The sequence below is a fragment of the Scaptodrosophila lebanonensis genome, unplaced genomic scaffold (genome assembly GCF_003285725.1).
Source record: "Scaptodrosophila lebanonensis strain 11010-0011.00,11010-0021.00 unplaced genomic scaffold, SlebRS2 tig00000043-arrow-pilon, whole genome shotgun sequence".
Classification (NCBI taxonomy): domain Eukaryota; kingdom Metazoa; phylum Arthropoda; class Insecta; order Diptera; family Drosophilidae; genus Scaptodrosophila; species Scaptodrosophila lebanonensis.
This window is the reverse complement of record NW_022060545.1, coordinates 11,683,045-11,708,986: the sequence shown is the minus strand read 5'-3', so window position 1 is coordinate 11,708,986 and position 25,942 is coordinate 11,683,045. Positions and strand designations below refer to the sequence as shown.

Sequence of the window (25,942 nt, the reverse complement as noted above, 5' to 3'; positions counted from 1 at the left end):
TCGTGAAATTTTCAAGTGGAATTTTAATGCTTTCGCACACCTGCATGAACAACGGTAATGTACCCTCTTTTAGTGCTGGCCGGCTGTTGTTGCTGATGTGGCGCTGCTTTTAATGAGCTGTAAAAATGTTTACTTGACATGCCCAAAAGCGCTGCTAATTAGATGATGGCATTTATGTAATGGCAGTCAAACGGGCATAAATAGTCGTTGATAAACAACAACAGAGCCCCCCCCACACATACACACAAAAAAAAGAGCATTAAGTGTGGTTGCCCAAAAGGTCAATGAAGGCAACTAAACCATTAAACGTAACACGTCATGGCTTAGTCATGTGATGGGCGGCCAAAGACAATCACAGCACGTTACCTGCTAGCAATGAAATGAAATCCTTTCCAATAACAGCAACAGCAATAACAACAAATGCAACAACAACTATCAAAGGCATGTTGTTAATGGTGGTTGTCGATGACTCAACTCAAAAAAGGTAAAAAGCGATGAAGAAATGAAATAAAGAAACGATGCACACACACAGCAGAAACAATAATAATAACAACAACAACAACAACAACATCAAGAGGCACATAAACACACACCTGAGCCATTGGTGCACACCTGAGAAACAAGAAATGCATGCAGGTGTCAATCGCAGCGACTTAAAGAATGGTCAGCAGCAGCAGCAGCAATGGAAGCAGCAGCAGAGGAAGCAGCTTAGCCAGCGACCATGCCACATACCGCAGTGCAGCACCCGGGCGCATTACAAATTCACACCAAGTTCAGGGCGATATGCACCCACAGCTGGTCAAGTCCAAGTCCAACTCCATCGATCGCACAAAAAACCACAAAAATTGTTAATGCTGCTGCTGCTTCTGATGCTGCTGCTGCTGCTGCTGCTGGGGCTAGAAAAAGAAATGGTTAATCATTTTCGTATGAATCTGAGCAGCGTGCCTCTGACAAATGTTGCCCGTGGATTGCCAGCATTCCACAGTGTGGTAATACCGATGTCTGCCGCATCAAAATTAACTATTGTCGGTGACAAGCGTAAAAGTATCGCAGAGTATAGGGAATTAGCGATGGTCATATCTAGAGCAAGGTCTGGTAAAAGAAAAACAATTTAATTGTTACTCCGCAGAAAACAGAGAAAATATCTACACTATCGAGGGGTATCAAGGAAATGAAAATTTACTTTCCTCTGTGAAGGGTCTAAGTATGACTTTGTAGGGCCTGAGCGATAAAAAATAGTATTTTTTTTTCCTGATAAATATCACATAGAGCTTTAGAGCATATCAATTATTTTCCAGGGTTTTCAATATTTAAGACTTTCATAAAATTTAATAATTGTCCTACCTATGACTGATCCTAAATAAAAATTAAAGATTTACACAAATATTTAATATTTGTGTGCAGAGTCATTCTTTGTCCAACTCAATTAAATAATTAATGGTTGAACATGCTTTTCTTAGAGTCAAAATTACTTGCAATATCATTCAAATGATGTTGATTGAACTCAGGAAATAAGGAGCACATTAATACTTTTATACATAATGTAATTAATACAATAGAATATATATATTTTTTTTATTTATTTACATATTATTAAATCAGTATTATGCTATAATAAACTATTCATAGGCAAAGCATTTGCACTTCTCAACTTTCAAAAACTATTGTTCTATACAATTCTTAAAGAATGGTTTAGACTTTTCGATAAGAGGTATGGAAAGTGTTACAAGCCACTGATTGCTTCTAACAACTGATTTTTTTTTTGCTTGCAAAATTCACGAATTGCCTAAAATGTTGAAATAATTATGGTGTGAATGATTGCGTGTAAACAATGTGCTGCGATACAAATATTTGGAGTAATTGCAAAACAATTACCGCTTAGAGAAGCATAACCACTGTGCCTTGGGCTAGATGGTCAACTCTCTAATGTCTACCGCTTTATTTGAATGCTGCTGGCTGTCAAACTGTCTGTCTGTCTGTCCCGCTGGCTGGCTGGCTGGCTGGCGTTGGTGCAACACATTAACAAGCGAATGCATTCAAATGAGCTGGAGAGGGACCCAAAAGCCACACAGTGTATCCCTCCCTGCCTCCGTCCCACCCATGCCCCCCGCCCGATCAGTCAGTCAGGCGGTCAGGCTGAAGAGCTGAAATTCCTAGAATTGTGCGCGTCAATTGATTTACTCAGCTGCGTGCCGTTCCGAGCCGATGTCGGTGCTGGTGTCGGTGTTGTTGTTGGTCGTTGTTGTTGGTTGTTGGTGTTGGTTGTTGGTTGTTGGTGCCGGCGAATGCGACGTTTTGTGTGCCTACCAGTTGATAACTATGAGATTTGTTATATTTGCTTCATCATCTCACAAACGAGCCAGCCAGCCAGCCATCCAGCCAGCCAGAGTCAGAGTCAGGCAGCTAACAACAACAACAATAACAACATCATCATCATTATCATCATCATCTGTGCCAAGCATCGTCATAATCATCGATGCCAACTGATGCCGCACACATGTGCGCACATTAAAAAGCAAGTTTCTCAGGTGTTTAAAAGCGTTTAAAAAGAAAACACACACACACACACACATACACATGTAGTAAATACATATGGCAAACCCAGACCGAGGTTGCTCTTAAAGACGACAGCAGCAACAACAACAGCAGCAACAACAACAGCAACAACAACAGCAACAACAACAGCAACAACAATGATGTCGACGAGACAACAATAAACGGAGCCGCAACCAAGAGCCAAGTTAAAAATACTTGGCAAAGCCAGCGTAGAGCCAAGAGCCAGTTAAAGCCATGATCATGATCTCGACAGTTGCGAGTCGAGCCATGAAAGCTGTAGACAGACACAACAACTACAAAAACAACAACAACAACAACAGCAACAGCGCACGTGAAGGTTGCCCAGCATGTTGGAGATTTACTTAACGAAATCAAGAGGAAGCGCGTAGGATCGCCACAATATGTACATGCATTGAGGGGAGGAGTAGGGGGGTGGGGAGGGGGAGTGGAGGCGGCAGAGGGGTGCGCGCAAGTGCGGCTGTTAACCTAGCTGTCATACAGCATTGATTGCTTAAAGGCACCAACAGCACCAACAGCAACAACAACAACAGCAACAACTGTAGAGACCAACAAGCCGTTTGCAGTTTGTGCCTGATTGCTTGTAACTGTGGGCGGAGAAGGAGTGTCGGGAACAAGGGGAACTACAAATACACACACACTCTCCTATTTCTTGATTTTTTTTAAATGCTGGGGCCACTATGACTCAGCGCATTGTTTTGGCTAACGAAGACGACGAGATGAGTCCAATAAGGCACATACACCACTTGGTTGCTGAAATGTTAAGTGCATGTTTTGATTGGTTCGAGCGCACGCTAAGAATAGCCAGATCGCTGAGATTATTGGACAACGGTACTCCATAAAATTGGGGATTGACGACGAACGATAGTGGGAGCCAGCAATTATGGGCTTCAAGATTTGTAAATACGCTTTCAATCCAAAGTTTCAGGACAAGCTAACAAGCTGGTCATCACATACTCGAATGAAGCATTTCCGATATAATACTTGTATTTCAAGGAATAGACCTGTTGCATGCAAATATTTTAGAGTTTAATAATATAAGAGAGTTTAAGTAAAAATTTGAAACCATAATTTAAAAAATCTGTTCCTAATAAATTTTAAGTCTATGCATTTCAATTTAAAAATTAAACTTTAAGTCATGCTTGCAAAACGTTTTTAAAAATACATAATAAAATACATTGACATTTAAATTGAAAAGAAAGGAGTCGTATTTATATAAAAAAAATACAAATTTTAATTATCCTACCTTCTTCATAATACTTATGTACGGGCATATACGACAGTCCAACGTCGTCAAACCACATTCATTCCAGCATATAGCTTTTCATCTTGCTTCTGGAAAATTAGATAATGAAGAACTCAATAACAGATTGCATTAAATATTCGATATATCTTCATGAATATAGAACATACATACTATAAACATCAATCTTATAGGCTAATTAAGACTTGAAGATGATACGCATTTTGAATGAAATCAGATGCTGTTTCAAACAGTAAGCCAAACACGTTCTGACCCTCTAGATTCTCGAACAATGCCAACTTTGTTGGCTATGGCTAATTGCAAGATCTGTGCAACATTTGCGCATTTCAGGAACAATACCTGAGTACCTGAGGAACGAGAGAAGAGATGTGCGCAGCTGCAGACGCCAAGCCAAATGCACCTGGCCCAATGGATATGTGGAAGGGCATATGCAAAAAAGGTGTTAAACCCTTTGCGTTGAGACACGCACGTGATGAATTAAGCAAATTCTGGAAATTCCGTAATTTTCCGGCCAAGTGTGAGGCTGAAAGCTAGACACGGAGAGAGTGCCGGCAAGGCTTTATAAAAAAAAAACAAAAACAAAACCAAAAACTACGCACGCATTAACAAAGACCTGTGAGTTTTCACACCTGTGTGCCAAAATGCACTTGCCGGCACACACACACACACACATAGAAAACACACACACGTCTGTGTGTGTGTGCGTGGAAAAGGTGAAAATCTGTACAAATATTTGACGTGAAGAGAATAGAGCAAAATTTGCATTTGACGATGACGAGGACGGTGGCGGTAAAAGAACAAAAGAAATGCAACAAGCTGGCCAGCAGGTAACTGTTGCTGTTGTTGTTGTTGCTATTGCTGTTGTAGTTGTTGGCCATTGCAGCGGGCAATCATTAACACGTTTATGCTTGCTGCCTTTTCGTTATGCAGTGAATGGCTTGGCTTGGCTTGGCTTGGCTCGGCTCCTCTTGGCTCGGTTGAGGATTAGCATAAAAGGTGCGAAAATCCGGCAAACATTTGTTTTGGCTTAGACACAATCGTGCCGTCAGTTGCTGCCGACAACAACAACAGCAACAACAACTAATGCGGCGGCAAGTTACAAAAAGTTGAAAGTAGTTGGAATGCGCACGTATAGGGGCTTGGAGTCATTTTGGTTTCCCCTCTCTTCGACAAGGCAATGGCAATTGCAATTGGGCACGTTCTCGAGTGACAAAAATGTCAATTTGCATTCAATTTGCAAAATGTTGCATTCTAGAACTTTGCCTCCAAACGGGGCAAATGTGTGTTACTTGAGAACTAGTTACTTAATTAGTTCTTTTTGCAGTTCTGCTTGCGGCAGCGAAAGCGATTAATTACACCCTTATTTCTATTTATTTGATGCATTTAAGCCCCTAGATGGGGAAATGTTGATTAAGTTCAACATGACTTTTTCCATAGACTACAATTATTAGGCAGTTGTAATAAATTATAAATTTCCAAAAACCAAAATTATAATTGCATATAACTTTAAACATGTTTTTAAAACATTTTTTTCAAATTATTTTCAATATTTAAATTTAATATTTTTTTAAAATAATTTTGTTAATATGTTCAGGCAAAATTATACAAAGTTCTAAGAATCTTAGGAACTTTTGAGAAAGTTTCATGATTATAGACTCATTCGATAAATCGTAATTTTATTACCAAATATCCGATTGAATACAAGTTAAAATGTACGCCTCGGTGTTAGTTGGTAGAATTATTTATTTCGATTAATTATTGCATTCTCATTAAGCTCATCCGGCTACTTATAAATTTATACAGTCTTCTATCCTTTGTAAAAACATCCCTTTCGTAGAATCATTTCATCATTTAATTACATAGTTCCGCTAAGTACATAGTTCCTAGTTCGAGAGCCACACTGGGACCCAACAAGAAAATCACAGCAGCTGCCAACCATAACACAGTTGTGGCCAAATGGTAATCAAGGGGCTGAATGGCCGACCTGCCTACGACTTTTCAAGCTCAAGAACACACCTTAAACGTTTTTGGCCTGCTTTTGTTTTTTTCTCGCTTGTTGCTTTTTTGTTTACCTAACTGCCTTACTGGTTTTTCGGAATTCAAAAGTCAGGCGGCAGCAACAAGTTCAACACATAACTTTTAACTCCAACTCCGACTCCGACTCTGCTTCTCTATACATATATATACATATGTATGTATATAAATATATATATAGTATATACGAGTATGGAAGTATAACGACAACTTTTCGTAGACCGCTGGATTCGGTTTCGGTTCAATGTCAATTTCGATTCGTCATCCGCAGCTGCGTTGATTTCTCGAGCGTGCTCCCCCTCCTCATGGCTAGCTGCTGTTGTTGCTGCTGTTGTTGTTGTTGCTCTTTTTATGGCCATGTTAACTTTGGACTTGGCTTTTAACACAGGACCACCATCGTTGACTTCTACTTCGACTTCGACTCCGATCGCAACGCATTTGGCCGTTCGGTCGTTTGGGTTTATTCTACCGTAATTTATTGATGTGGCCGGCCATATATACATACATACTATACTTACATATATGTATAAAAATGTATGTATGTGTGCGAGTGTGTGTGTGGGTTGTTGAAGCAGCCAGGTGGCAGCAGAAGTTGCCGCGCCAGCCATAATTGTCACTTTCAAGCTTACGCCCGTCCTTGCAACAAGTTGAAGCTGCAAGTACAAGCTATTCCCACCACCTCCTACGCGAAATAGGGCAAGTGTGCAGCAGTAGAGTGGTCCTTAATTTGGAATAAGCCAAGCTACACATTTAAAAGGTAATAATTATAATAAAATTGAGCTAAATAAAAGGCATTAAAAGGATGAAAATGTAACAAATTTATAAATAAATAAATAAATTTAAAAAATGATTCAGAAGGTATCGAACTAATAATAACGTTTTATTAATACTCGTTCGAATTCGTTCCTTTTTTCAAAATAATGATGATAATTAATTTATTATTACGAATTTGTCATTCTTAAACATAAAACTCAATCATCAACTTGATATTTTTTTCATACAAATTAAGGTTTTAGGATTACAAATGGGGCATACAAATTTAATTTCAATACTTTAAATAATATTTCCATATATTTGAAACTCTTTAAATCAATACCAAATCCAATACCGAATTTAATTCGAAGCTTTTGGAGCTGATTAAAAATTTAATACATATGTTCTTTATCATTATTAGGGTTCACATCAAATGTTTGCCTTTAATCACAAATTTAATAATTTTAATTATAATAAATTAGTTTTAACTTAATGTTTAATATTGCTATATGAATAGCATTTCTTAATTTAAACTTCTGTATTTTGCTATGCCAGAGATTTTTTATTTTCTTATTAAATAAAATTTTTTTATGTTTTTTCAATCACAGTTTAAACAGATGCAGATGATTTTCTGCAAAGAATTCGAAATATCTTATGCATAAGACTAATTAATAACTCCTGCTGAGCTGTTTCTTTAAAGTCGAACTCTTTTTAAATTTTATGTGTTAATTGGTTTATATGTTTGAAAGAAATCATACCCCCAAAATCAAACTTTTAAGAACGAAGGCTTCATTGCTCATTGCTAAAAGTAATTAAAATTAAGTAAAACGGTCGCCAAAACTATCAACCAATTCGAAATAGTATTAACTATTTCTTTTACTATATGTTTCAAAATCAAGAATCAAAAATGTTAAATGTTAAGTTCCAACAAAAGGGTAAATATGACCAGTATTCCCACAACTACTCTTAAAACCGCAGAACAAAATACAATTTCAGATATGGGAGTATGGTAGAAATATATTTAGAGAAGAATTACTATACTTTCACAAATAAATATCGTATCGTCGATTTGGATAATACAATGATTATACCTTCGGATTTTCCAAAGTAAAGGATTTGTTTTTTGTATGTAAAACCAGAGTATTGAATAGGTGGTTTCTAAATGAAATGAATGAAAAATGTGAATTCCATTTCAATTCATTACAAGCTCAATATTGCATAAGTTCAATAATGGAACATTATCAATGTAAGTATGCTCATATGTGTACTATATATGTACATATGTATAGTACTACATGTATATATGTGCATTTGATGAAGCGACGTAGAAATATAAAGCGAATATTCGAATTTTACTCTCAATAAATAAAAACAGAACGAGTTCTTTGTTTTTATAGGTATGTGCTTGTGTATATACTGTAGGTATGCGTTTATTATAAAAAATACGTCAAATATTAAAAGTGTTACATTTAATAAAATCAAAAATATATTGTATATATTTAATCATTTGTTTGTTGAATCAGTTGAAAATATGGAAGAATACAAATTGTTCACAAACTTAGTTCCAATTTGTGGAACTGGTGCTCACTTGTTCCTGGTCCAAGGCCATTTGTTGTTCTTCTTGCTGCTGCTGTTGTTGTTGTTGCTGTTGCTGAAGCTGTTGTTGTTGCTGCGTCTGTTGCTGCATTTGTTGTTGTTGTTGTTGTTGTTGTTGCTGCGCCTGTTGCTGCAGTTGCTGTTGTTGTTGTTGGACGCCAATGGGGCCCGCTGCCATCGTCTGAAGCAACAGTTCACCCATTTTGGCTCGGAATCCGACATTTTGCAGCGGCGACATTTGTTTCATGAGTGGCAAGAAGCTAATGAGATAATTGTAGTCAGAGTCGCCGACATGCAACACATTCTTGCAACGTGAAATGTCCTGGTTGGTGGACTGCATCAACTTTTGCTCCTCGCGTTCCAGATCCTCCAGAAAGTGGACCTGCTCGTCCACCCGTTTGGCGCAATGGCAACTGCTGGAGGCGGCAACAGACATGGCCGTATCCGGAACGATTGGAGCAGCCATGGGAATCGCTGGCTTGCTGTCTTGCTCCTCAGCGGCGGCGCTGGCCAACGAGATGCTGTGCGAGAGCCGACGCAACGCCTGCGGTGTTGCCACACTTTGAAACTCCTTCATTAGCGCATCATTATCCGCCTCCATTTCGTCAGATGGCAATAATTCAATTTTGAGGGGCATGGGGGACTCCTGGTAATCGCTCATGCCCTCGGCTAGGGTAGCATCACAGTCCTCCTCTTCCTCCTTGCTACTATCCGTCTGGAGACGTTGCCCGTCCAGGAAACACATCGGCTCCGCATAGACCCAGGTGTTTTTAGACTGAGAGCTCCGGCGATGCTGCTGCCGGCGGTAACTGCACCGTAAATTTTTCCACTTGCTGCGACAGATATCCGCTGCAAATGAAATGGACGAATAATTGGGAGTACGAGGATGCCATGAGTACGCGAATTTCACTCTCTTCTTTCTATACCCTGTACGCGAACTGCATATCAAATTTGACCAAACGTATGTAACAAGGCAGAGATGCCCCCATTAAGGTACAAGATAAATTGAGTGTTGAGATGAATCTTTCGCACCTTTTCCTATTTCGTAATTCTTATAGACCTTGCTGTTGAATACTGTATATCTCTATCTCAAATTTATCTGTACATTTTTTTTTCAAATATACATACATATATGCACATACAAATGTAAACGAAAGCTTTCACACCTGCTCTGTATACACTGTGCTTACTTATATTTAAATTTAAATCGGTTTCGCTTCTCTATTATGCCTTTCTTTTGGGTGCAGGGTATTTCACTGCCGACCTTGCGCAACTGTAATTGTCTCTCTTCTTTATTGCTTGTTTGCTGCTCTCACCATGAACGCCTAATGTTTCGGCTACGCTGTTCCATAGTCGCAACGTCTCATTGCGGTTCGCATGGTCTGGATGTGTCGCATCCCAGAGGGCAGGTCGATTTTTTACCTCGGCAATCAAACTATTTACGTCCATTTCGTTGCCTTTTTATCAGCGCACTGAATAACAAACAACAGCAGAGTAAAGCGCACACACGCACACCAACACCAACAACGACAATAAACAAGACAAGAACAGACAGAATTGCAGGCCGCGCACTTGCAAGCCGTTGTGTGACTCGTGAGAGCAAGTTACTCTCTTTTATGCGCGCTCTCGCGCTCGAATGATGCCAAAAAGCATATGCAATAAACAGAGGCGGCGACTTTAAATGCGCCTGCTTTTTAGTCTCCTCGTCAAGGCCTCTTGCTGCACGCTTCTGTCCTTTGCCATTTTTGCCTTGCTCGCATGTTTGCGGGCTTGTGCTCTGTTCTGTTCATATTCTCCCATTCCAGACATTGAACTTCACAGTGCGTGGGCACAGTGGTCCCAAATTAGTGCCACCAAGCGAAATTATGAAATGCAAGCGTGAAACACACAAGCATTTTACAAGTTCAGTTCATTTGCAAAATACTTGCGGAGAAAGAAATTATTGGACTTCAGATGTATGTATAATTGCTAAAACTGAAGCTTTTTATAATTTAAATAAAACAATAATTATTATTTGACTTTTTATAATTAATTAATTAATTAAATTTATATTAGAATGGGAAATTAAACATTTTTTATTCCTCCAAATATACATAGCTATAGAAATAATTAAATACTTGAAAAGAGGAATATAGGATAATTAAATATTGCTTTTGATTAGAGCAGACGACAGCTCTGTATTAGTGAGCACTTTTTTTAATGGAGTGTTCCATACGAAAGAAGGAATTAGAAGAAACAGAATGTTAAAAAAAACACCATTAACGTTAAAAAATCATAAACAAATTTTTATTTATAATGTTGGGAGAATATTTGGGGAGCATATAGCTTCAATAACGATTTGGATATGATTATAAAGAATTTGAAATAATTATTTCAATGTAGTTTTTTAATACAATAGATATATGATATGTATAGATATTTAAAGAATAAAGAAAACAATCTATTAAGTAAATAATTTAACGATAAATAAATAATTGAAATAATGTACTCCTAGGTGAATATTGGAATCAAAAAAGAATATTCATTTGTAATATTGTAATATAAATATTGTAATAATACACAGCTAGCCGTCGCCTAACACGGCTTCTTTTAAAACGACCTCAGTCTAACACGATTAAAAATTTGCTACCTTTTCTCTTTTAACACTTCATTCACTTCATATTACTTCAACTGACTGACTGCCGGACCTTAACTGACTGTCTCGTTTAACATGAGGTTTTCTATTGATAAAAATATATTGATATATAATACAATCTTTAGTCAATATATAGATTTAAAGAAAAAACAAAAAGCAGCACTTTAAAGGGAATAAAGAAATGAATGAAACATAATTGAAATATTTGATATGAGTACGGCCAAGTAATATCAATATTTATTCATGTGTAGCGTTAGGCAGCTCTCTTCGGATCAATATTCTTGATAAATACATATTTGCGAGACAATTTACTCAGATACGAATGGCAAATGCATAAACATTAAGTTAACTAATTTGCACACATTATCAGGAAACTTCAAAATATTTGCACAGACCGCCCGCCAGTTGCAGCAACATGTTGCTGATGGCTGTGCCGGCAACAGCGGCAACAGCAACTTTGGCTGCTGGAGTTGCTGAGAAGGAGCAACATGTGCAGCCGGTTGGTCGAGCGGCGGCGACAACAAGTGGACGTTGAAAATATGCGACAGCAATTATCTTGGCAACGACAAAACGTGCCAGCCATAACCATATACGATATAGGCGCATACTTACCATATACATATGTGTGCATATATAACAACGCTGGCCGGGATTTGTGCACGACTTTCGCCTCTGTTACAATTTCTGCCCTCTGTTGCTCTGCTGCTCTGCTGCTCTTACTGTTGCAGCTGCTGTCAATCTGTTGTTGGCCGTTTTAGCTACTACGCTTTCGAAAAAACAAAACACCGAACCAAAATACAAAAAATGCGAAACAACCAAATATTTCCATGTGTCATTTCAAAAATGCAAATATGGACATGATCTGGTGCTGATGCTGTTGCTGGTGCTGGTGCTGGACGTGAATGTGGATGCAATGCGCAATGTGTGCGTTGTCTGTTGACGGCCGGCACAACGTTCAGAGGAGCTCAGCCGTCAGAAGTCGCAGCAGCAGCGACAACAACAATAACTACAAACTAAACGGCTCAGACATGCTCAGACTTGGCTGACAGTTAAGTGACGTCTAAATTTTGTACAGCGAAATGATTATAAAGGCATTTATGCATGCGTATAGCAACCATAACAACAGCAACAGTGGCCATATGTAGATATACATACGATCCTACAGTTCAACTGCTTTACAAAGAATCTAGCCTGGGTTTCCACAGAGCAAATGCCATCGAGCGAAAATTGTCAAAGAAAATCAACCTTTGATAATGATATATCCATTTACAACATAGCTCTAAGAAAATTTTAATATTTGATAGAGGAGATCGGTTCATAAGCAGTATGATCCGATAGACTAATAATTTGTACACATAAATATAATATTATTTTCATGATATAATAAGCATATAATAATTCAATACTTAAATATATGTAGTTTTCTACTTCAACAAGATATTAGTGTGGGAATTACGTTTTAAGGCATATTTGTAAAAAAAAACTATATTTAGGTTACTATAGTTTCAGAATTTTTGATTGCAATTGAATTATGTGGCTGTATTAACTTCCTGGAGGTATACTTAAATAGTTATCAGAAATTATAAGTATTATTCCAGTAATTGCTATTCAGGCGAAAGTGATTAGGAAGCCATTCTTAAGAACTAAGTTGACCTCGCAGAATTAGGGGTTACAAAACTTTGCTAAAGAGTCACAAATTATGGATTATATGAGAAAGTGTAATACGGGTAATCACAATAATTGAATATATTGTGTAGTGTATTCATATGATTATGGCATTTTCTCTCTCTCCATTATGTACCGAAAAAGTCCAGAAAGAAATATGAAACTTCAATGCTCAGTTAGTAGCTTCTAATCATTCATTCGCTATTCAGAAGTTTGCCTGTAGATGCATATTTCTAGTCATGTTGCTGTTGTTGTCTGCGCCTGTTGCCGCAACTTGTTGCCTGTTTGTGTATCAATAAGATTGTTGCTGCTGTTGTGACGGCCACAATTGATTTGTTGCCTCTAACTGACGGCACTGACAGACTGATGGACTGACAGACTGACGGACTGCCGGACTGACTGTCAATTGTCAATGTTTGTATTCAAATTTGTGCTTTGCAGCATTTCACAAATATTTATTGTACCAAGGGCCAAGCAGCGTACAATTTATGATCGCTTTGTTCGCCTCCTAAGCTTTGCATATCAGATCGACAAGAACAGCAGCTTTAGTGGCAGCTAATGAATGCTTGCAAATCGCATATGACATGATTATGTTATACTTGTAGTTCTGATTCCAACGCTCGTATAAATGAGTGAATTGCAAATTATAATTGCTGTTAACGGCATTTAAAGCTGTCCATAAAATGCTGCTGTCTTTGGTTATGACTAATTTGCATAATTATGCCGCTTATCTGTTGGCCATAAGTCAAGCAGCCGATGAGTCACACCTGTTGCCGCTGCTGCTGTTGTTGCTGCTGCTGCTGCTGTTGTTGTTGGTGGTGGTGTCGTTGCATGTTTGTTAATTTGGCTGCTTGTAAAGGCCATGTTGCTGCCGTTGTTGCTGTTAATTGTCAGCAACATAAGAATTGTACAACTGTCTAAGCTTGGCATGTTGGCCGCTGTCAGCAACAACAACATAATAAATCGCTGGCAGTCTAGGAAGATGAAAGGGGGAGTGAAGGGGGGGGGGGGGGAAGGGAGAAAGAGACAACAAACAGTTAGTTGATGTTGACGCACTGCACTTGGAATCATAAAAACTGCCAACAAATTGATTGCCAATCAACAACATGAGCACGACAGCAGCCATGTTGCTATGGCTGTAGATGTTGTTGCTGCAACAATTGCAGGTGTCAATGAATGTTGCAAATAAGGAAAAGCTCGGCAAGCAGCAAACAAGCGTGGAAAGCCGCTGCCCGTCGCAGAGAAAGAGCAAAAAAGTTAATTGGCAAATGCCAATTGCTGCTAATGTGGCCAGTTATTATGTCAAACGGTCAGCGGCAACATTTTTCAATGAGTTGTTGCCAGACTTGACTCTCGTCGGACTCACTCCGACTGTTCGATTCTTCAACTGTTTGTTGTGTGTGTGTGTGTGTTTGGCTTAATTGAATCTGCCGGCTGGCAATTGTCACGCAGACATCGCCGCATGTTGCCAATGCCAACCAAATGCAGTTCCGCAGTCAAATAGTTGCTTGCAGCTGCTACTCTCAACTAACGCAGCCAACTATTGCGACCAACAGTCGATCAATCGGATGAACAAGTGAGCACAAGCTGTGTTACAGTTTGGCGACCCACACGAATCTAAGATTCACAATCCCGCCACCGCTGCACCGCTGCACAGACCCACCTCCCCACTTCCACAGTCCATTTGCGCCAAATGAAAGATGTCTATGGCGGGCACACGAAAAAATTCCGATAGCAATTAAAAATATTTACAACGCAAATGCAACTGCAACTTCAGCTCGGATTCGTGGATGACCAGCTGCCCCACGGCTACACTCAGAAAAAATAAATCAATTATGCAAATTTCGAACATTTTTGCCAATTTTATTAATCAACTTTTTTATACCCTGTACCCGTAGGGTAAAAAGGGTATATTAGGTTTGTGCAAAGTATGTAACATACAGAAGGAAGCATCTCCGACCCCATAAAGTATATATATTCTTGATCAGCATGACGAGAGAAATCGATCTAGACATGTCCGTCCGTCTGTCCGTCTGTCCGTTCGTCTGGATGAACGCGAGGATCTCAGAAACTATAAAAGCTAGAATAACCAAAGTTGGCATCCAGATTCTCCTAGGTCCGAGTAAGGACGAGTTTATTTTATTTTTTGGAATTTTCCCCCCCTTCCCCCGCTACAGAATTTCGTCAATAGCGTCCACATTTCAAATGCTACCTAAACCAAACCACACATAATTTATATATAATTGTCTACTGTTGTTCAAAATTTTATTCAATTCAGTCAATTCTAAGAAAAGTTATTAGCAAAACAAATTCTCCCCAGTACAACCCCCCCAAACTGCAGCAACAAGTTCGCTCGTCTTCTTCCTCTTTTTGCTGCTGCTATGGGCGCATATAACTCAGTGACGGAAGTTTACCTGGGTACAGGGTATTACACTGTCGGGCTTGCTCGACTGTAGCGTTCTCTCTTGTTTAGTTTTCAAATACTGCTTATCATTTGAAACTTTCCTTTTAAGACTTAATCAGAAGCGTAGCTATGTTTTTGTAAAAAAGAAATTAAATTGCTTCCTTGCTTAAAACAACATTTTATTTTCGTATAATAATAATTTTGAATAATTTTTAATAATACTTTTTTGAAGAAATTCAAATTCTATCGAGCTATCAAGGGAACATCGTCCGGACCACTTAGGTACAGAAGGAGGCATGGAGGCATGGATCCCATCTTTTAGGTACATATATAAATGATAGCACGACGAGTTGATCGGCTGATAATATATTATATATCCAAATCTGAACTAAATTGAATGATTATAACCAAAGCAACCAAAGCATGTTAAAGACAAGTACTTGTGTGGAAAAATTTTTGGATTGACAATATATCGGCACTATAGGAATTTTTCAGACTTCCATTCCTACTACTGTTGGAATTCTAGGAACTTTAATAGAACAGCGTTGAGTAGAACGGGTAGAGTGAGTAGAACATATGAGAAGTGCAAGGATATAAAAGGTTGGGTTTAGAATGCGACTTATTCATCTCAAATCTTCCCTACACGGTACTATATATTTTCCAGAGTCCGCTATCTTTTGATCAGTCAGAATGCAGATACGTCCAGAATGCAGAATCAATTACAAGTAAGGCCTGCGAAATAAGTCACCTTATCAACATATTTTTCTTAATTAAAACAAAAATCTTCGATATTTTAAAATGATTGTAATTTTTCCTTAAACTTTATAAAATGACAGTTTAAATTCAGTATAGTAATATTTAAGAAATTATAAGAACCTTTTTTAAAAATTAAATGAAAATGGTAAATCTGTGGCATTACGTTATGAGCATGATAAGGTGACTTATTTCGCAGACCTTACGCCTGTCTCATCAAGTTGCAAATAGAATAGCTGTTTACATTCGATTTTGAAATCAGACACATCTGTCTAAAGAATCTAAACTATAATTGGTTATGATAATCCGAAGAAGTGAATGAGTGTGTCTATTTTTTTGAAATCAGACATATCTGTCTAGAGAATCTAAACTATAATTGGTTATGATAATCCGAAGGAATGAATGAGTGTGTCTATTTTTTTCCAGTGTACAGCTGGTGCAGATTTCACCAACAGCATCATAACGATGACGACAATGATGTGGACGATGATGATTATTATGGTAATGATGATAATGGCGATGCTGAGACGTCGATCGATCCAGTTCGCGCATACTGCCTTCACTATTGCAGTCTGCGTGTATGTGTGTGTTTGTGTGTGTGAGTGTTTGTGTGTGTGTGTGTGTGTGGATGGCATGTCCAGTGCAGTAGATCAGCGGCTTTGGCAGCTGCGTGGCCGTTAGAAATGCTAATGAAAGTCAAACGGGCTCGAGCCTCGTCAGACATTCGACGATCATTGGCAGCTGCTGTTGTTGTTGTTGCGTTTTGCCGGTCAATTTTATAATTCAGAAACGCATAGAAAGTTGCCAGAGCTACCGTTTTGGTAGCCAGCTGCTGCTGCTGAAGCTGCTGTTTCTGCTTCCACTGCCATTGCCACTGCTACAGCGACATATGCGTCGCAGCATGAAAAACATTTTCCGCTGTCGGCTGACGCAGTTGCGCGTTTTTCCTTTTTGCGCGGAAATTCTGCACACGTGTCTGTTTCAAGTTTTTATGATGATGATCGCCGGATCGACGGCGCTTCCTGTCGCAGCTTGCGGCAAGGACGTTCGCTCTGCCTGCCTGCCAGCTTGCCAGCCTGCCAGTCCCTACCCTTACCCTCTGCTGCCAGCCAGCCTGCTGCCGCCTTCCCCCTCTGGCTGGGCTCAGCCCATTGCCATCGCCATCGCCATCACATGTGTCTGCGCTCTCACATATGCGTCGCAGCCGGCCGGGCCGGGCCGGGCCGGGCAGGGCAGGGCTTCAGATTTGGTTCAAGCAGTTGCCGCATAATTTTTATGGCATTGCCGTTGCATGCTTCATTCTGCATGTTGCAACTGCTCGTTGCGATCTGTGAAGAGCACAGCACATGGCAGTCACTCGCTTACAAATTTTTCCTTCGTTTTTAACCCCAAAACTGCTGCTTGCCACTGCCACACATTGAGTCGCGTACAATGCCAACATATGCGTGGAATGCCACAAGCAGCTGTGAGTTATCTTCTCCTCATGTGTCGCTTCAAAGTTGTGTGGAAGTTGAGGTTTCTTTTGTGCCGCCACTGCTGCTGATAAACCACAGATGTGAACGAAAAAGTTCAAGTTGTTTGCAGAACCCTATCTATCCCTCGTTCTGGAGTGGGAACCCGCATGATAACACTCTATCGCCAGTCTTAGGCGATAGTCGAAGGAATTGCCCGTCCATAGGGGTGTTAGAAATCAATATGTAAAATAGACGAACAAAAGTTTTTATTGACTTTACTACGAGGAGCTCAATATATCTGCTGATTTCTTAAGCAATTAATGGGATTTTAATTTAACTTGAACGTTGAAATTTATAGTAATACTCTAGGGTCTTGTGATATATTTTTCCCCAGTTTGTGCAAGCCTGTAAATTGGAAATGGGCTTAACAAACCTAGGAGCAAACTAAAATTTAAAATTTGATAATAAAATCACTATTTTTTCAAAGTAAAGATTTTAGTTGAAATTAAAAAAAAAAAAAAAACATTTTTAAATGTAAACATGTTTTATGTTTCTTTTTCTTTTTATCTGTTTTTTACCTTTTTGTGATCTGTTGTAAATAGATATTACGAAATGAAAAACCAGATGTGGTCTAAATAGAGCCATACGATATTTTGAGGATAATGTATTTTCATCTCGATTGATCAAAATGTGATTCTTAGAGAGGTTAATAATTGCAGCTCAGCCTGATCTAGGATTTCTTGATTGTTGCATCCCTCCTCGTTTAATGGGTTTTGTAAGAGCCATAAAAGTGTACTGGAAATTATAATTATGAGGTTATCCAGAATTGAAGATTAGCTTTATTATAATTATAAATTCAAAACAATCGATTTTGTATATTTCCAAGATTTAGAAAAATGTTATGTTGAGCCTTTCAACTAAAAGGCTGCGAAAATATAAATCCATAACATTTGTCCAAAATTTACTATGAATGGATTATGTGCTTTAGAAGAGAGAGATATCTACACCCCCCAATCTAGTAATTACAACCCTTAGAGTAACAAAGATCATAACATTTTGCAAAGCCTCTGAAAAATTAATTAATTGGAAAAAAAAACAATGTTTCGACACTAATTTTCACCCAATAGTGGGTCAAATTGTGGAAAAAGTTTCCCAAAACTAAACTAACATATTTAAGTAGAGCATTATGCATAAATTTCATGTGAAAACGATTAAAAAACAAAGTTTTGACGAGAAATATCACCCAACAGTGGATGAGATTGTGGAGAAACCCTATGTCTATGACTTTGATATAAATATGTTTCTTTAACTATAAAGCTCGATAAAATGAATATACAATTGTAAGTAGGCCGGATACAAATCAATAACCATCAAATGAACTTTGGCTATCTAGTTGGTTGGACGGTGCGATTCAATAAATGAGTTAGTACGTGGGGATAATGTAAATAAATATCATATAGATATGTAGAACAGATCTGTTCTGTTCCAGATCTTGTTATCACATAAAATAGCAGACATAAAATGCACAAACAAAGTTAGGAAATGCATTGCATCTTCCAAGATCGACACAAATTTTCTGAAACTATTTCCTCCAACACGGATTTAGATAAAGCAGCATTGGGAGTCAGCAAATGTTGCGGTTCCTGCCGCCGACATTCGATATTTTGTTGACTATATAAGTCCGTAAATTGTTTGTCTTGGCATTTGACCAAATCCAAGCTGATTATTTGCTCGATTGGCAGTCTCAGAGCGAGAAGGTAAACAACTACAACAACAGCAACAACAACTCAGTTCGGATGACAGACATTCCGCTACCGTCCGTCCGTGCAGTTAGTTTACAATCCAAAAGGTGCAGCGAGGCACTTCGGAAGGCGCAGCGTCATCCATCATGCCAAATATGATGGGCTACTTAGGCCATGTCTGGTTCGAGGCTCGAGCAAATGCTTTCCACAAAAACTGAGCAATTAGCAATTGGCGACAAATTGACGCGTCCGCAAAAAGGAAAATAACACAACAAGGAGCGGACAGAGGCGGCAGTCTGACGAGCCACAGGGGCGGAGGAGGTAAGCCCGACCTGGCGACCACCTGCAGAGATTTTGTGCGAAAAAATGTGAGGACTAAGTGGATTGTGGCAATAATATTTATGTCCGCACCAAAAGTGAGACATCTCGAGAAAAACGGAGAGAGAGAGAGTATAAGGATAAGTGGCTAATAGAGCCAACAACTACCTGTCGCTACCAGCCATAGTCATGAGCCGCTGAGCAATGACTCATGTGGGCCGAAAAAATCTCAGGCAGCTACTTAGGTCGGGCCTTATCGTTAGTCCGCCTGTCTAGACAATGAGGTCCTGGGCCAGGACTAGCCGGCGCCGCTGCGTAACGAGCATATGCTGCGCTTGTCTACTCCCCTCCGAAAAAGGTAAAAAGCAACCATTCAATACAAATTATTGTTTGTAGAGAGTGGCCCAACACTTCAGCTGGCCGATCCACATACGAGTGCTCGTACATGCCTCTGCTCGTAGCCTCGTATGCGCTGCAATTAACACGCCAGCAGTTTTGGCAGCCGGCACGCGGTTCAGCGCAAGGACGACGCGAACAAGGACAATGTGCTCAAGAAACGCTGAAACAGAACTGAACTGAACAGGACAGGACAGCAGGCGGAAAAAGCCCGGTGCAACGGTAAAAATGTGCAGTGTACAAATAAGGGCAGCCGGCCAAGCACAGAAACACACACGGCGTGCAGATGCACACAGACGAGTCCTGCTCAAACGACAGGACCTATGCCATCCACTGAGAGAAACAGTGCATGATTTTCTATTAAAATTGTACGACGAAATAATTCATAGAAATAATCGACATATTTGATTTTTGTATTCCCTAAGAAATATATAACTAGCAAAATTTTTCAAATAAATAATCAATGTACGTGGTCTGTTCAAAAAAAAGGATATTTTTTTTTAAATTTTATTTACAAGTATTTATTTATTCATCAATATCCATTTTGTCCCCTTCAAAGTATTCATTCAGTTTTCCCTCAGATATATCAGTACTAAGCTTTTTATTTTAGCTTTGAAAACATTCATACTCGTGTATTATTTGTATTCTCTGATCGCAAAGAACAAAAGGTCAACAGGCAGATAAAGGCGTAGCAATGCCCATCAGCATGAAAAAGCGAGTTGATGAGACATGTCCGTCAGTCTGTCTGTATGAACCACGTTAATTTCGGAACCATAACAGCTGAGGCCACCAAACTTAGTATGAGGACTTGTCTTACCTGCATGCAGAGCAAGTTTATTAGAATCCATATATAGCGTGTCCATTTTATGTATTCAAAACGGTTTGCAAAAGTAACTAGGCTGAAAATATGTATATAATTTTTTTATAGAGCCTCATAATATTCTGAAATATGATCCAAATTCCTTGCCTTAAAAAAATGACTACAACAAAGTTGTTTTTTGTTTAAAGTCTGAAGTGGTGAATAATGTAGGTAAAGGGTATTCAAGAGTGGTGCTGGGTCAACTTAAACTGTTTTCTTCAATCAATTTTTACGTGCATTTCGGTTTATCAAAAAAAGAATTCTCATAAAAGCAATTGCATCTTCATAAATTCAGGTGTGAAAAGTGAATAATTTTCTCTGCGTGTAATAAACATACTGTATCCTGCGTTCTGGTATCCTGCGTCCTGGGCTACCCAATTAGGGTAGCAAAAAGTTGTAGTTGCGAGCAATGAGCGATGAGCGACGGCTGCCACATTTGCCTAATAATTCTATGCTCTCGGAAAAATGTTAAAGCATATGTCGCGGCGTGCGGCAGTTGTCGTTTGTTGTTGTCGTTTGTTATCCTTGTTTGTGCTGGCATTGTTTGGGCATTGTTGTTGCAGTTGCCGTTTGCTGTTGTCGCTACCATCGCCATCGCCAGCGTCACCGCCGTTTGCTGTTAATCGTATCCTGCGTAATAGCATAATAATCCCTAATCGCATCTGATCTGTTCACCTGGTTTCCACACTCGCCACACACAAGCACACACACAAACGCACACACACAGAGCCCAGCACAGCCCCTTCATCAGTATTCGGCACAATTGTATTGCCGGCTGCACATTTTCATTTCACTTCATTTCGTTTTCATCGATAGTCTTTGGCAGCTTTACAAATGCTCTGTTGTCCTTCTGTTGTCCTTTTTAATAGGCGGCAGGCAGGGGTTATTTTGACAGCAGTTCCCAGCTCTCAGCTCATTTGCTTTCTCAACTCGCCTCACAATTGACATTTGTCATTTGCCGATTTTTTGAGTACCGCTGCGCCTAACTTTCCTCCACGGATTCCCCATTGTGTGGCTTCTCCGCTATTTGCCTGTCTGGAAATTTGTTTTGCCTTTCTTTTATTTGCTGTTGTACTTATGGTCTTGTCGATCCTGGCATGACTAATGATTGCCTAAATGCGCAACATTTTCCGCACTTAGTTGGAGTGTTGTTTGTTACAATTAAGGGCATGCTTGTTTTTCCGATATAATTATAAACTCACTAGCAATTACAAAAGATTGTGTTTGTTGGAATTTAAAAGCCAATTATAAAACGTTGATCTTGTTAATTATAAGTGAATATTTATCAACTTATTTTGAAAGTATTTTTGCGATCTAGTTTAGAGGACTTTAAACAGTAATCAAGAAAGCACAATTTGCTCAATTCTAACAAATTCTCATTAATCTATTTTTGTATAGCACCTTAAAAATAATGGTGTCTTAATTCAAACATTCATTATCCCTAAAATCAATTAAAATATATGTTTTAAAACTTGAGCTTATAATGTGCAAATATTCTCCAGTAAAATAGGTTTTGCGACAGGCTTCGAGTGAACTCAAGTTTCCTTTGTGAGCATTAAGAATCGGTTTTGCAAAATTCGACCTCCAAAAGGGATAAAATAGCTCCACAGTGGATATAAAATCTGAGTTTTGGAGAAGAAATGTTTTCTATCCAGCTTCTTAAAGCAAAAAACAATCTTCACATCAAAATCAAACGACTTTTTGGTAACCTTTAAAATCAACTTAAACAAAATAAGTTCAAATAATCTAAGAATCCGTGATATAATCGGGAATGATTTCATAGTAAAAAATGTAAAAGGAAAAATTAATTATTAGCGCGTAAATCAACAATACTACAATATGTCTGTCTGTATGAACGCCTTTTTCCTAAAGACTTGAAGCTATACGCCTCAAGTTTATTTGTGAATTAACAAATTGAAATATTCCCGATCAAATGCGCACTGCTTAGGAATATTCGGCCTTGTGATCCGACTATCGCATTCCTGATGCAGCCTCACAACAATAACAAACAAACGCGGCTTCTTCCTTTCCAGCTTAATATTTATGTATATTTAAATAATAACTAAACCGTATCGATTCCCACGCAATGTCGTTTATTGTATTGCGAGCTAAAAGAAAATGAAACAACAAATGTAAACAAAAGCCCATTTTGAAGCCCCTGAATGAAATGTTTGCAACGAATTAGTATTCAGTTACCATTTAACAAGAGGCCGGATATGGCGAGGCTAAAATCGAGTTGCGTGGCTGTAAGGAATCCCAGAGAGCTGGCACAAAATATGCACACTTCGAGCTAAAAATAAATAAACTTATTTATTTTGCAGCTATACACTCAGACAGAGAATAGAGACAAAAGTTCGAAAACAACTTGGATCCAAACTGTAGAGTATAGTGTGGCACTATAAAAATCTCATAAATAACAAAACGAAAATAAATTGAAAACTTTTTCGTACTTCGAGTATGAGTGGTTTTTAATCTGATCTTTCCTGTGGCAGTTATATAGTGGACCGATTTTAATGGAGCCTCAGAATATAATGAGGTTCTATATAAAACTCGTCAATTCGAGATTTACTTGAGATGTCTTCGTAAACAAAAAAGTTATTCATCTAAAAGCTTTTTCGCACCGCTCCTATAGCAGCTATATAAAAATAATGACACTATATATGGTTTGTAATAAACTTGTTTTGCATATGAATTAGACGAGTCCACTTATGAAGTTTGGTATTCCTAGCTGTTATGGTTCAAAAGTTCTAAGCGTTCATACGGACGGACGAGCGAGCCGGCCTATATCGATTCGACTCGACATGCTGATCATATATGTTGCTATGAAACGGGCTCTGCCACGCCTCCTTGTTCCTGCTACATACATATATTTGGCGTTTAAATTTTCCAATATTCCCCTTCCGGACAGGGAAAGAAAATTAGAAGAAATAGTGCAATAGTGAGACGCATTGCTGACACGCTTATAGCTCTGGTCCCCTAGCTCTACCATTGCTTGGACTTGAGAAAGAACACATTTTCTCAGTGTAGTGTGTTGACGATTCATTAATGAGATTCGCAATCGAATGTTTCGGTTCGGCGTGTATGGAAAATGTCACTGACAGAGTGCCAGAGCACCCTTTACAGATTGCTTTTAATGGGCTGGCATAGCTGGACGACTGGTTGACTGAATGAGTGAATGAGTTGACTGAGTGACGCGTATTGGATTTCAAGTCCCACAACTTGTACTTTAGCTTTGGCAGGCAAATGCGGCATGCAGCGACGATTGTATCTGCAACGCCATCTCCAACGCGTACTCGTACTCGTACATGGACCTGGTTGAAGGCATTTTTGCAATTGCCGGTGCCCGTGCCCGTGTCCGCTGCTGATTGACATGTGATCCCGACATAGCCAGCAAGCCAGTCAGCCAGTCTGAGGACCCGTCTTCCCCCCCCCCCCCCCCCCCCCCCCCCTCGCTGATCCAACACTATGTATTTATTTTTGTTAACCTGTTGCAGCTCCTATTCCTTTCCTCTCCACCTCTCCCTTGTTGTGTGCATCTGGTGGATACGTGGCTCGTTGTACGCTCCTCATTTGTCATTCAGGCGAAACGCTAAGAGTCGTAAAGTAAGACCCCAGACCTGAGAGGCACATCCGTGGCGGTGTTGGTGACGATGGCAGTGGAGGAGGTGGCTGCTGCTGAACTAGAGAGTCATAAAATTATGATTGGTATGTTGGTGCTGGAAATTTGAACTGTTGTGGCCGTCTTTGTTTATTTGTTTGTTTTTGCCAGCCTTTTAATTACTTAAAGCTTAGTTTTTCGACATGGTTTCTTCTGTATTTCATGCAACACCTTTGCCTTACTTGGAAATACGTTCCTGTCTCCATCCGAGACGTTCTGCGGAATGCAAAATCTTATCGAGAAATGAGCAGTGTTGCCAATTCGAAATTTTTGCTCTGTCCGTCTGTATGAACGTGCTTAACTCTGGGGCTATAAGGGAAAGGGATACCAAACTGGGCATGTAGACTTGTCTTGTGTACATGTAGAACTATTTTACTACAAACCATAGATAGCTTCAATATTTTATATGGCTGCCATAGGTACGATCATTTGTTGTAGCAAGAATTCTATTATTTATTACAATATCGTTACCAAATTTGATTTTTGGAACTTTTTACAACAAAGCACTTTATTCTATAGTTTTTTTTAAGTTTACAAAATCTTACAGCTATTATAGGAACAATCAGTTCAAACATCATTAGTAGTCGTATAACTATGTTGTTTAATGTGATAAAGTAAACAAATTGGCTATTATATTTTGTTCGAGAGGTCCCAGCTCTATTCTGTTGTTTCATTTAAATCAATTCACCATATATTCTGGATGTGATGGCAAGAATGGGTGAGCAAATCACTCTTAATACGACAATATAATATCGAATAGCAAATCTCATTTAGGAAGTGGGGAGGCAATATAACTTAAAAAGACATCCTTTCATACCTATGTATATATAACGAAATCGCCTACATCAGCTATAGGTATTGACCGAGAAACGAATGTCTTCATAGCTGAGCATTGAATCGAAAATCCTCACACTAAAGATATTATTAACATAGCTTTTCAATGACATTGCAAAGAATGTACTCTTAAAAGATAAATTTGTATCAGTAAGTACTTTTCGAATATAGCATTCATATTGATTTTCCACACAAACTTTTTTACAATAAAAAACTTTCTTTTTTTCTGCGAATAATTAAAAAAACAAAATTTTAAATAGCTTTCCTAAAATTTCTTGGCCTTTTGTCTGTACGAGTAGTTTGTTACAATTTCTAGCCAAAAATTGGCAACCCTGGCGACAAAAGACAAATGCTGGGCCATTCATTTGAGAGCACAAGTTTCGCTTCATTGCATTCATTCATAAAGATTCCTCCGCTCTCCTCCTTCTCCAATTAACAACGACAGGCAGACGTGTCAATTTTCACAAACAACGCGCCTCACTTTCAATGAAAAAAATTTCCTTCACATTTCCTCAATGATGGTCGGTCGGGTCGGACTTTTGTGGCAAAACTCAAGCACTTGAGTGGTGGCGGCAAAGCATCTCGAGACTCGAGGTGTGTAACACGATCACGATTTCATGCCCAGAAACCCTACAAATGTTTTTTCTCTGACTTGTGATGCGTGCGCAGAGAAAAGTCATCAAAAATGAGAAGAAGAAGAAGGAGGAGGCATGGCGCCCTTCACACACTCACACAAGCATACATACATATGCATATGCGTGTATAGATGCACATATCTACAAAGCAGCCAACAAGTCACTCAGCCAGTAATTCAAAGATATCATAAACCCAAATTAAGATAAGCCACGAAGAAAGAAATACACCAACAACAACAACAACCACAAAAATTACGACTCACAAACACACACAAGAGAGTTGCTCGCAACATGCCAGCCACAGCAGTTTTCATTCATTCACAAAAAAAAAAAAAAACCATCCGATCCCAAAAGCCGAACGTAAAATG

General features: G+C 39.0%; 1 protein-coding gene and 1 long non-coding RNA gene across 2 annotated transcripts in view; both read right to left on the bottom strand.

Annotated features, from left to right (window-relative positions):
* LOC115622891 overlaps positions 1 to 25,942 on the bottom strand; it is a 120,976-nt gene that overhangs the window by 32,827 nt on the left and 62,207 nt on the right. Inside the window, exon 2 of the long non-coding RNA XR_003995362.1 lies at positions 3,821 to 3,909. This is a non-coding gene — a long non-coding RNA (uncharacterized LOC115622891). The remainder of the gene's footprint in view (positions 1 to 3,820; positions 3,910 to 25,942) is intronic.
* On the bottom strand, positions 8,094 to 9,670 carry LOC115622889 (ras-interacting protein RIP3). The gene is made up of 2 exons (XM_030516992.1): positions 9,538 to 9,670; positions 8,094 to 9,070 (listed from the first exon to the last, which is right to left on the bottom strand). Exons 1-2 carry the CDS (start codon positions 9,668 to 9,670, stop codon positions 8,184 to 8,186), a joined length of 1,020 nt encoding a protein of 339 aa, XP_030372852.1. The 3' UTR covers positions 8,094 to 8,183.

Coding starts and splice junctions, on each gene's coding strand:
- LOC115622889 (XM_030516992.1), bottom strand. CDS start 9,670: ATGGACGTAAATAGTTTGATTGCCGAGGTAAAAAATCGACCTGCCCTC. Junction 9,071..9,537: donor CGAAACATTAGGCGTTCATG/GTGAGAGCAGCA, acceptor TTTCATTTGCAG/CGGATATCTGTCGCAGCAAG.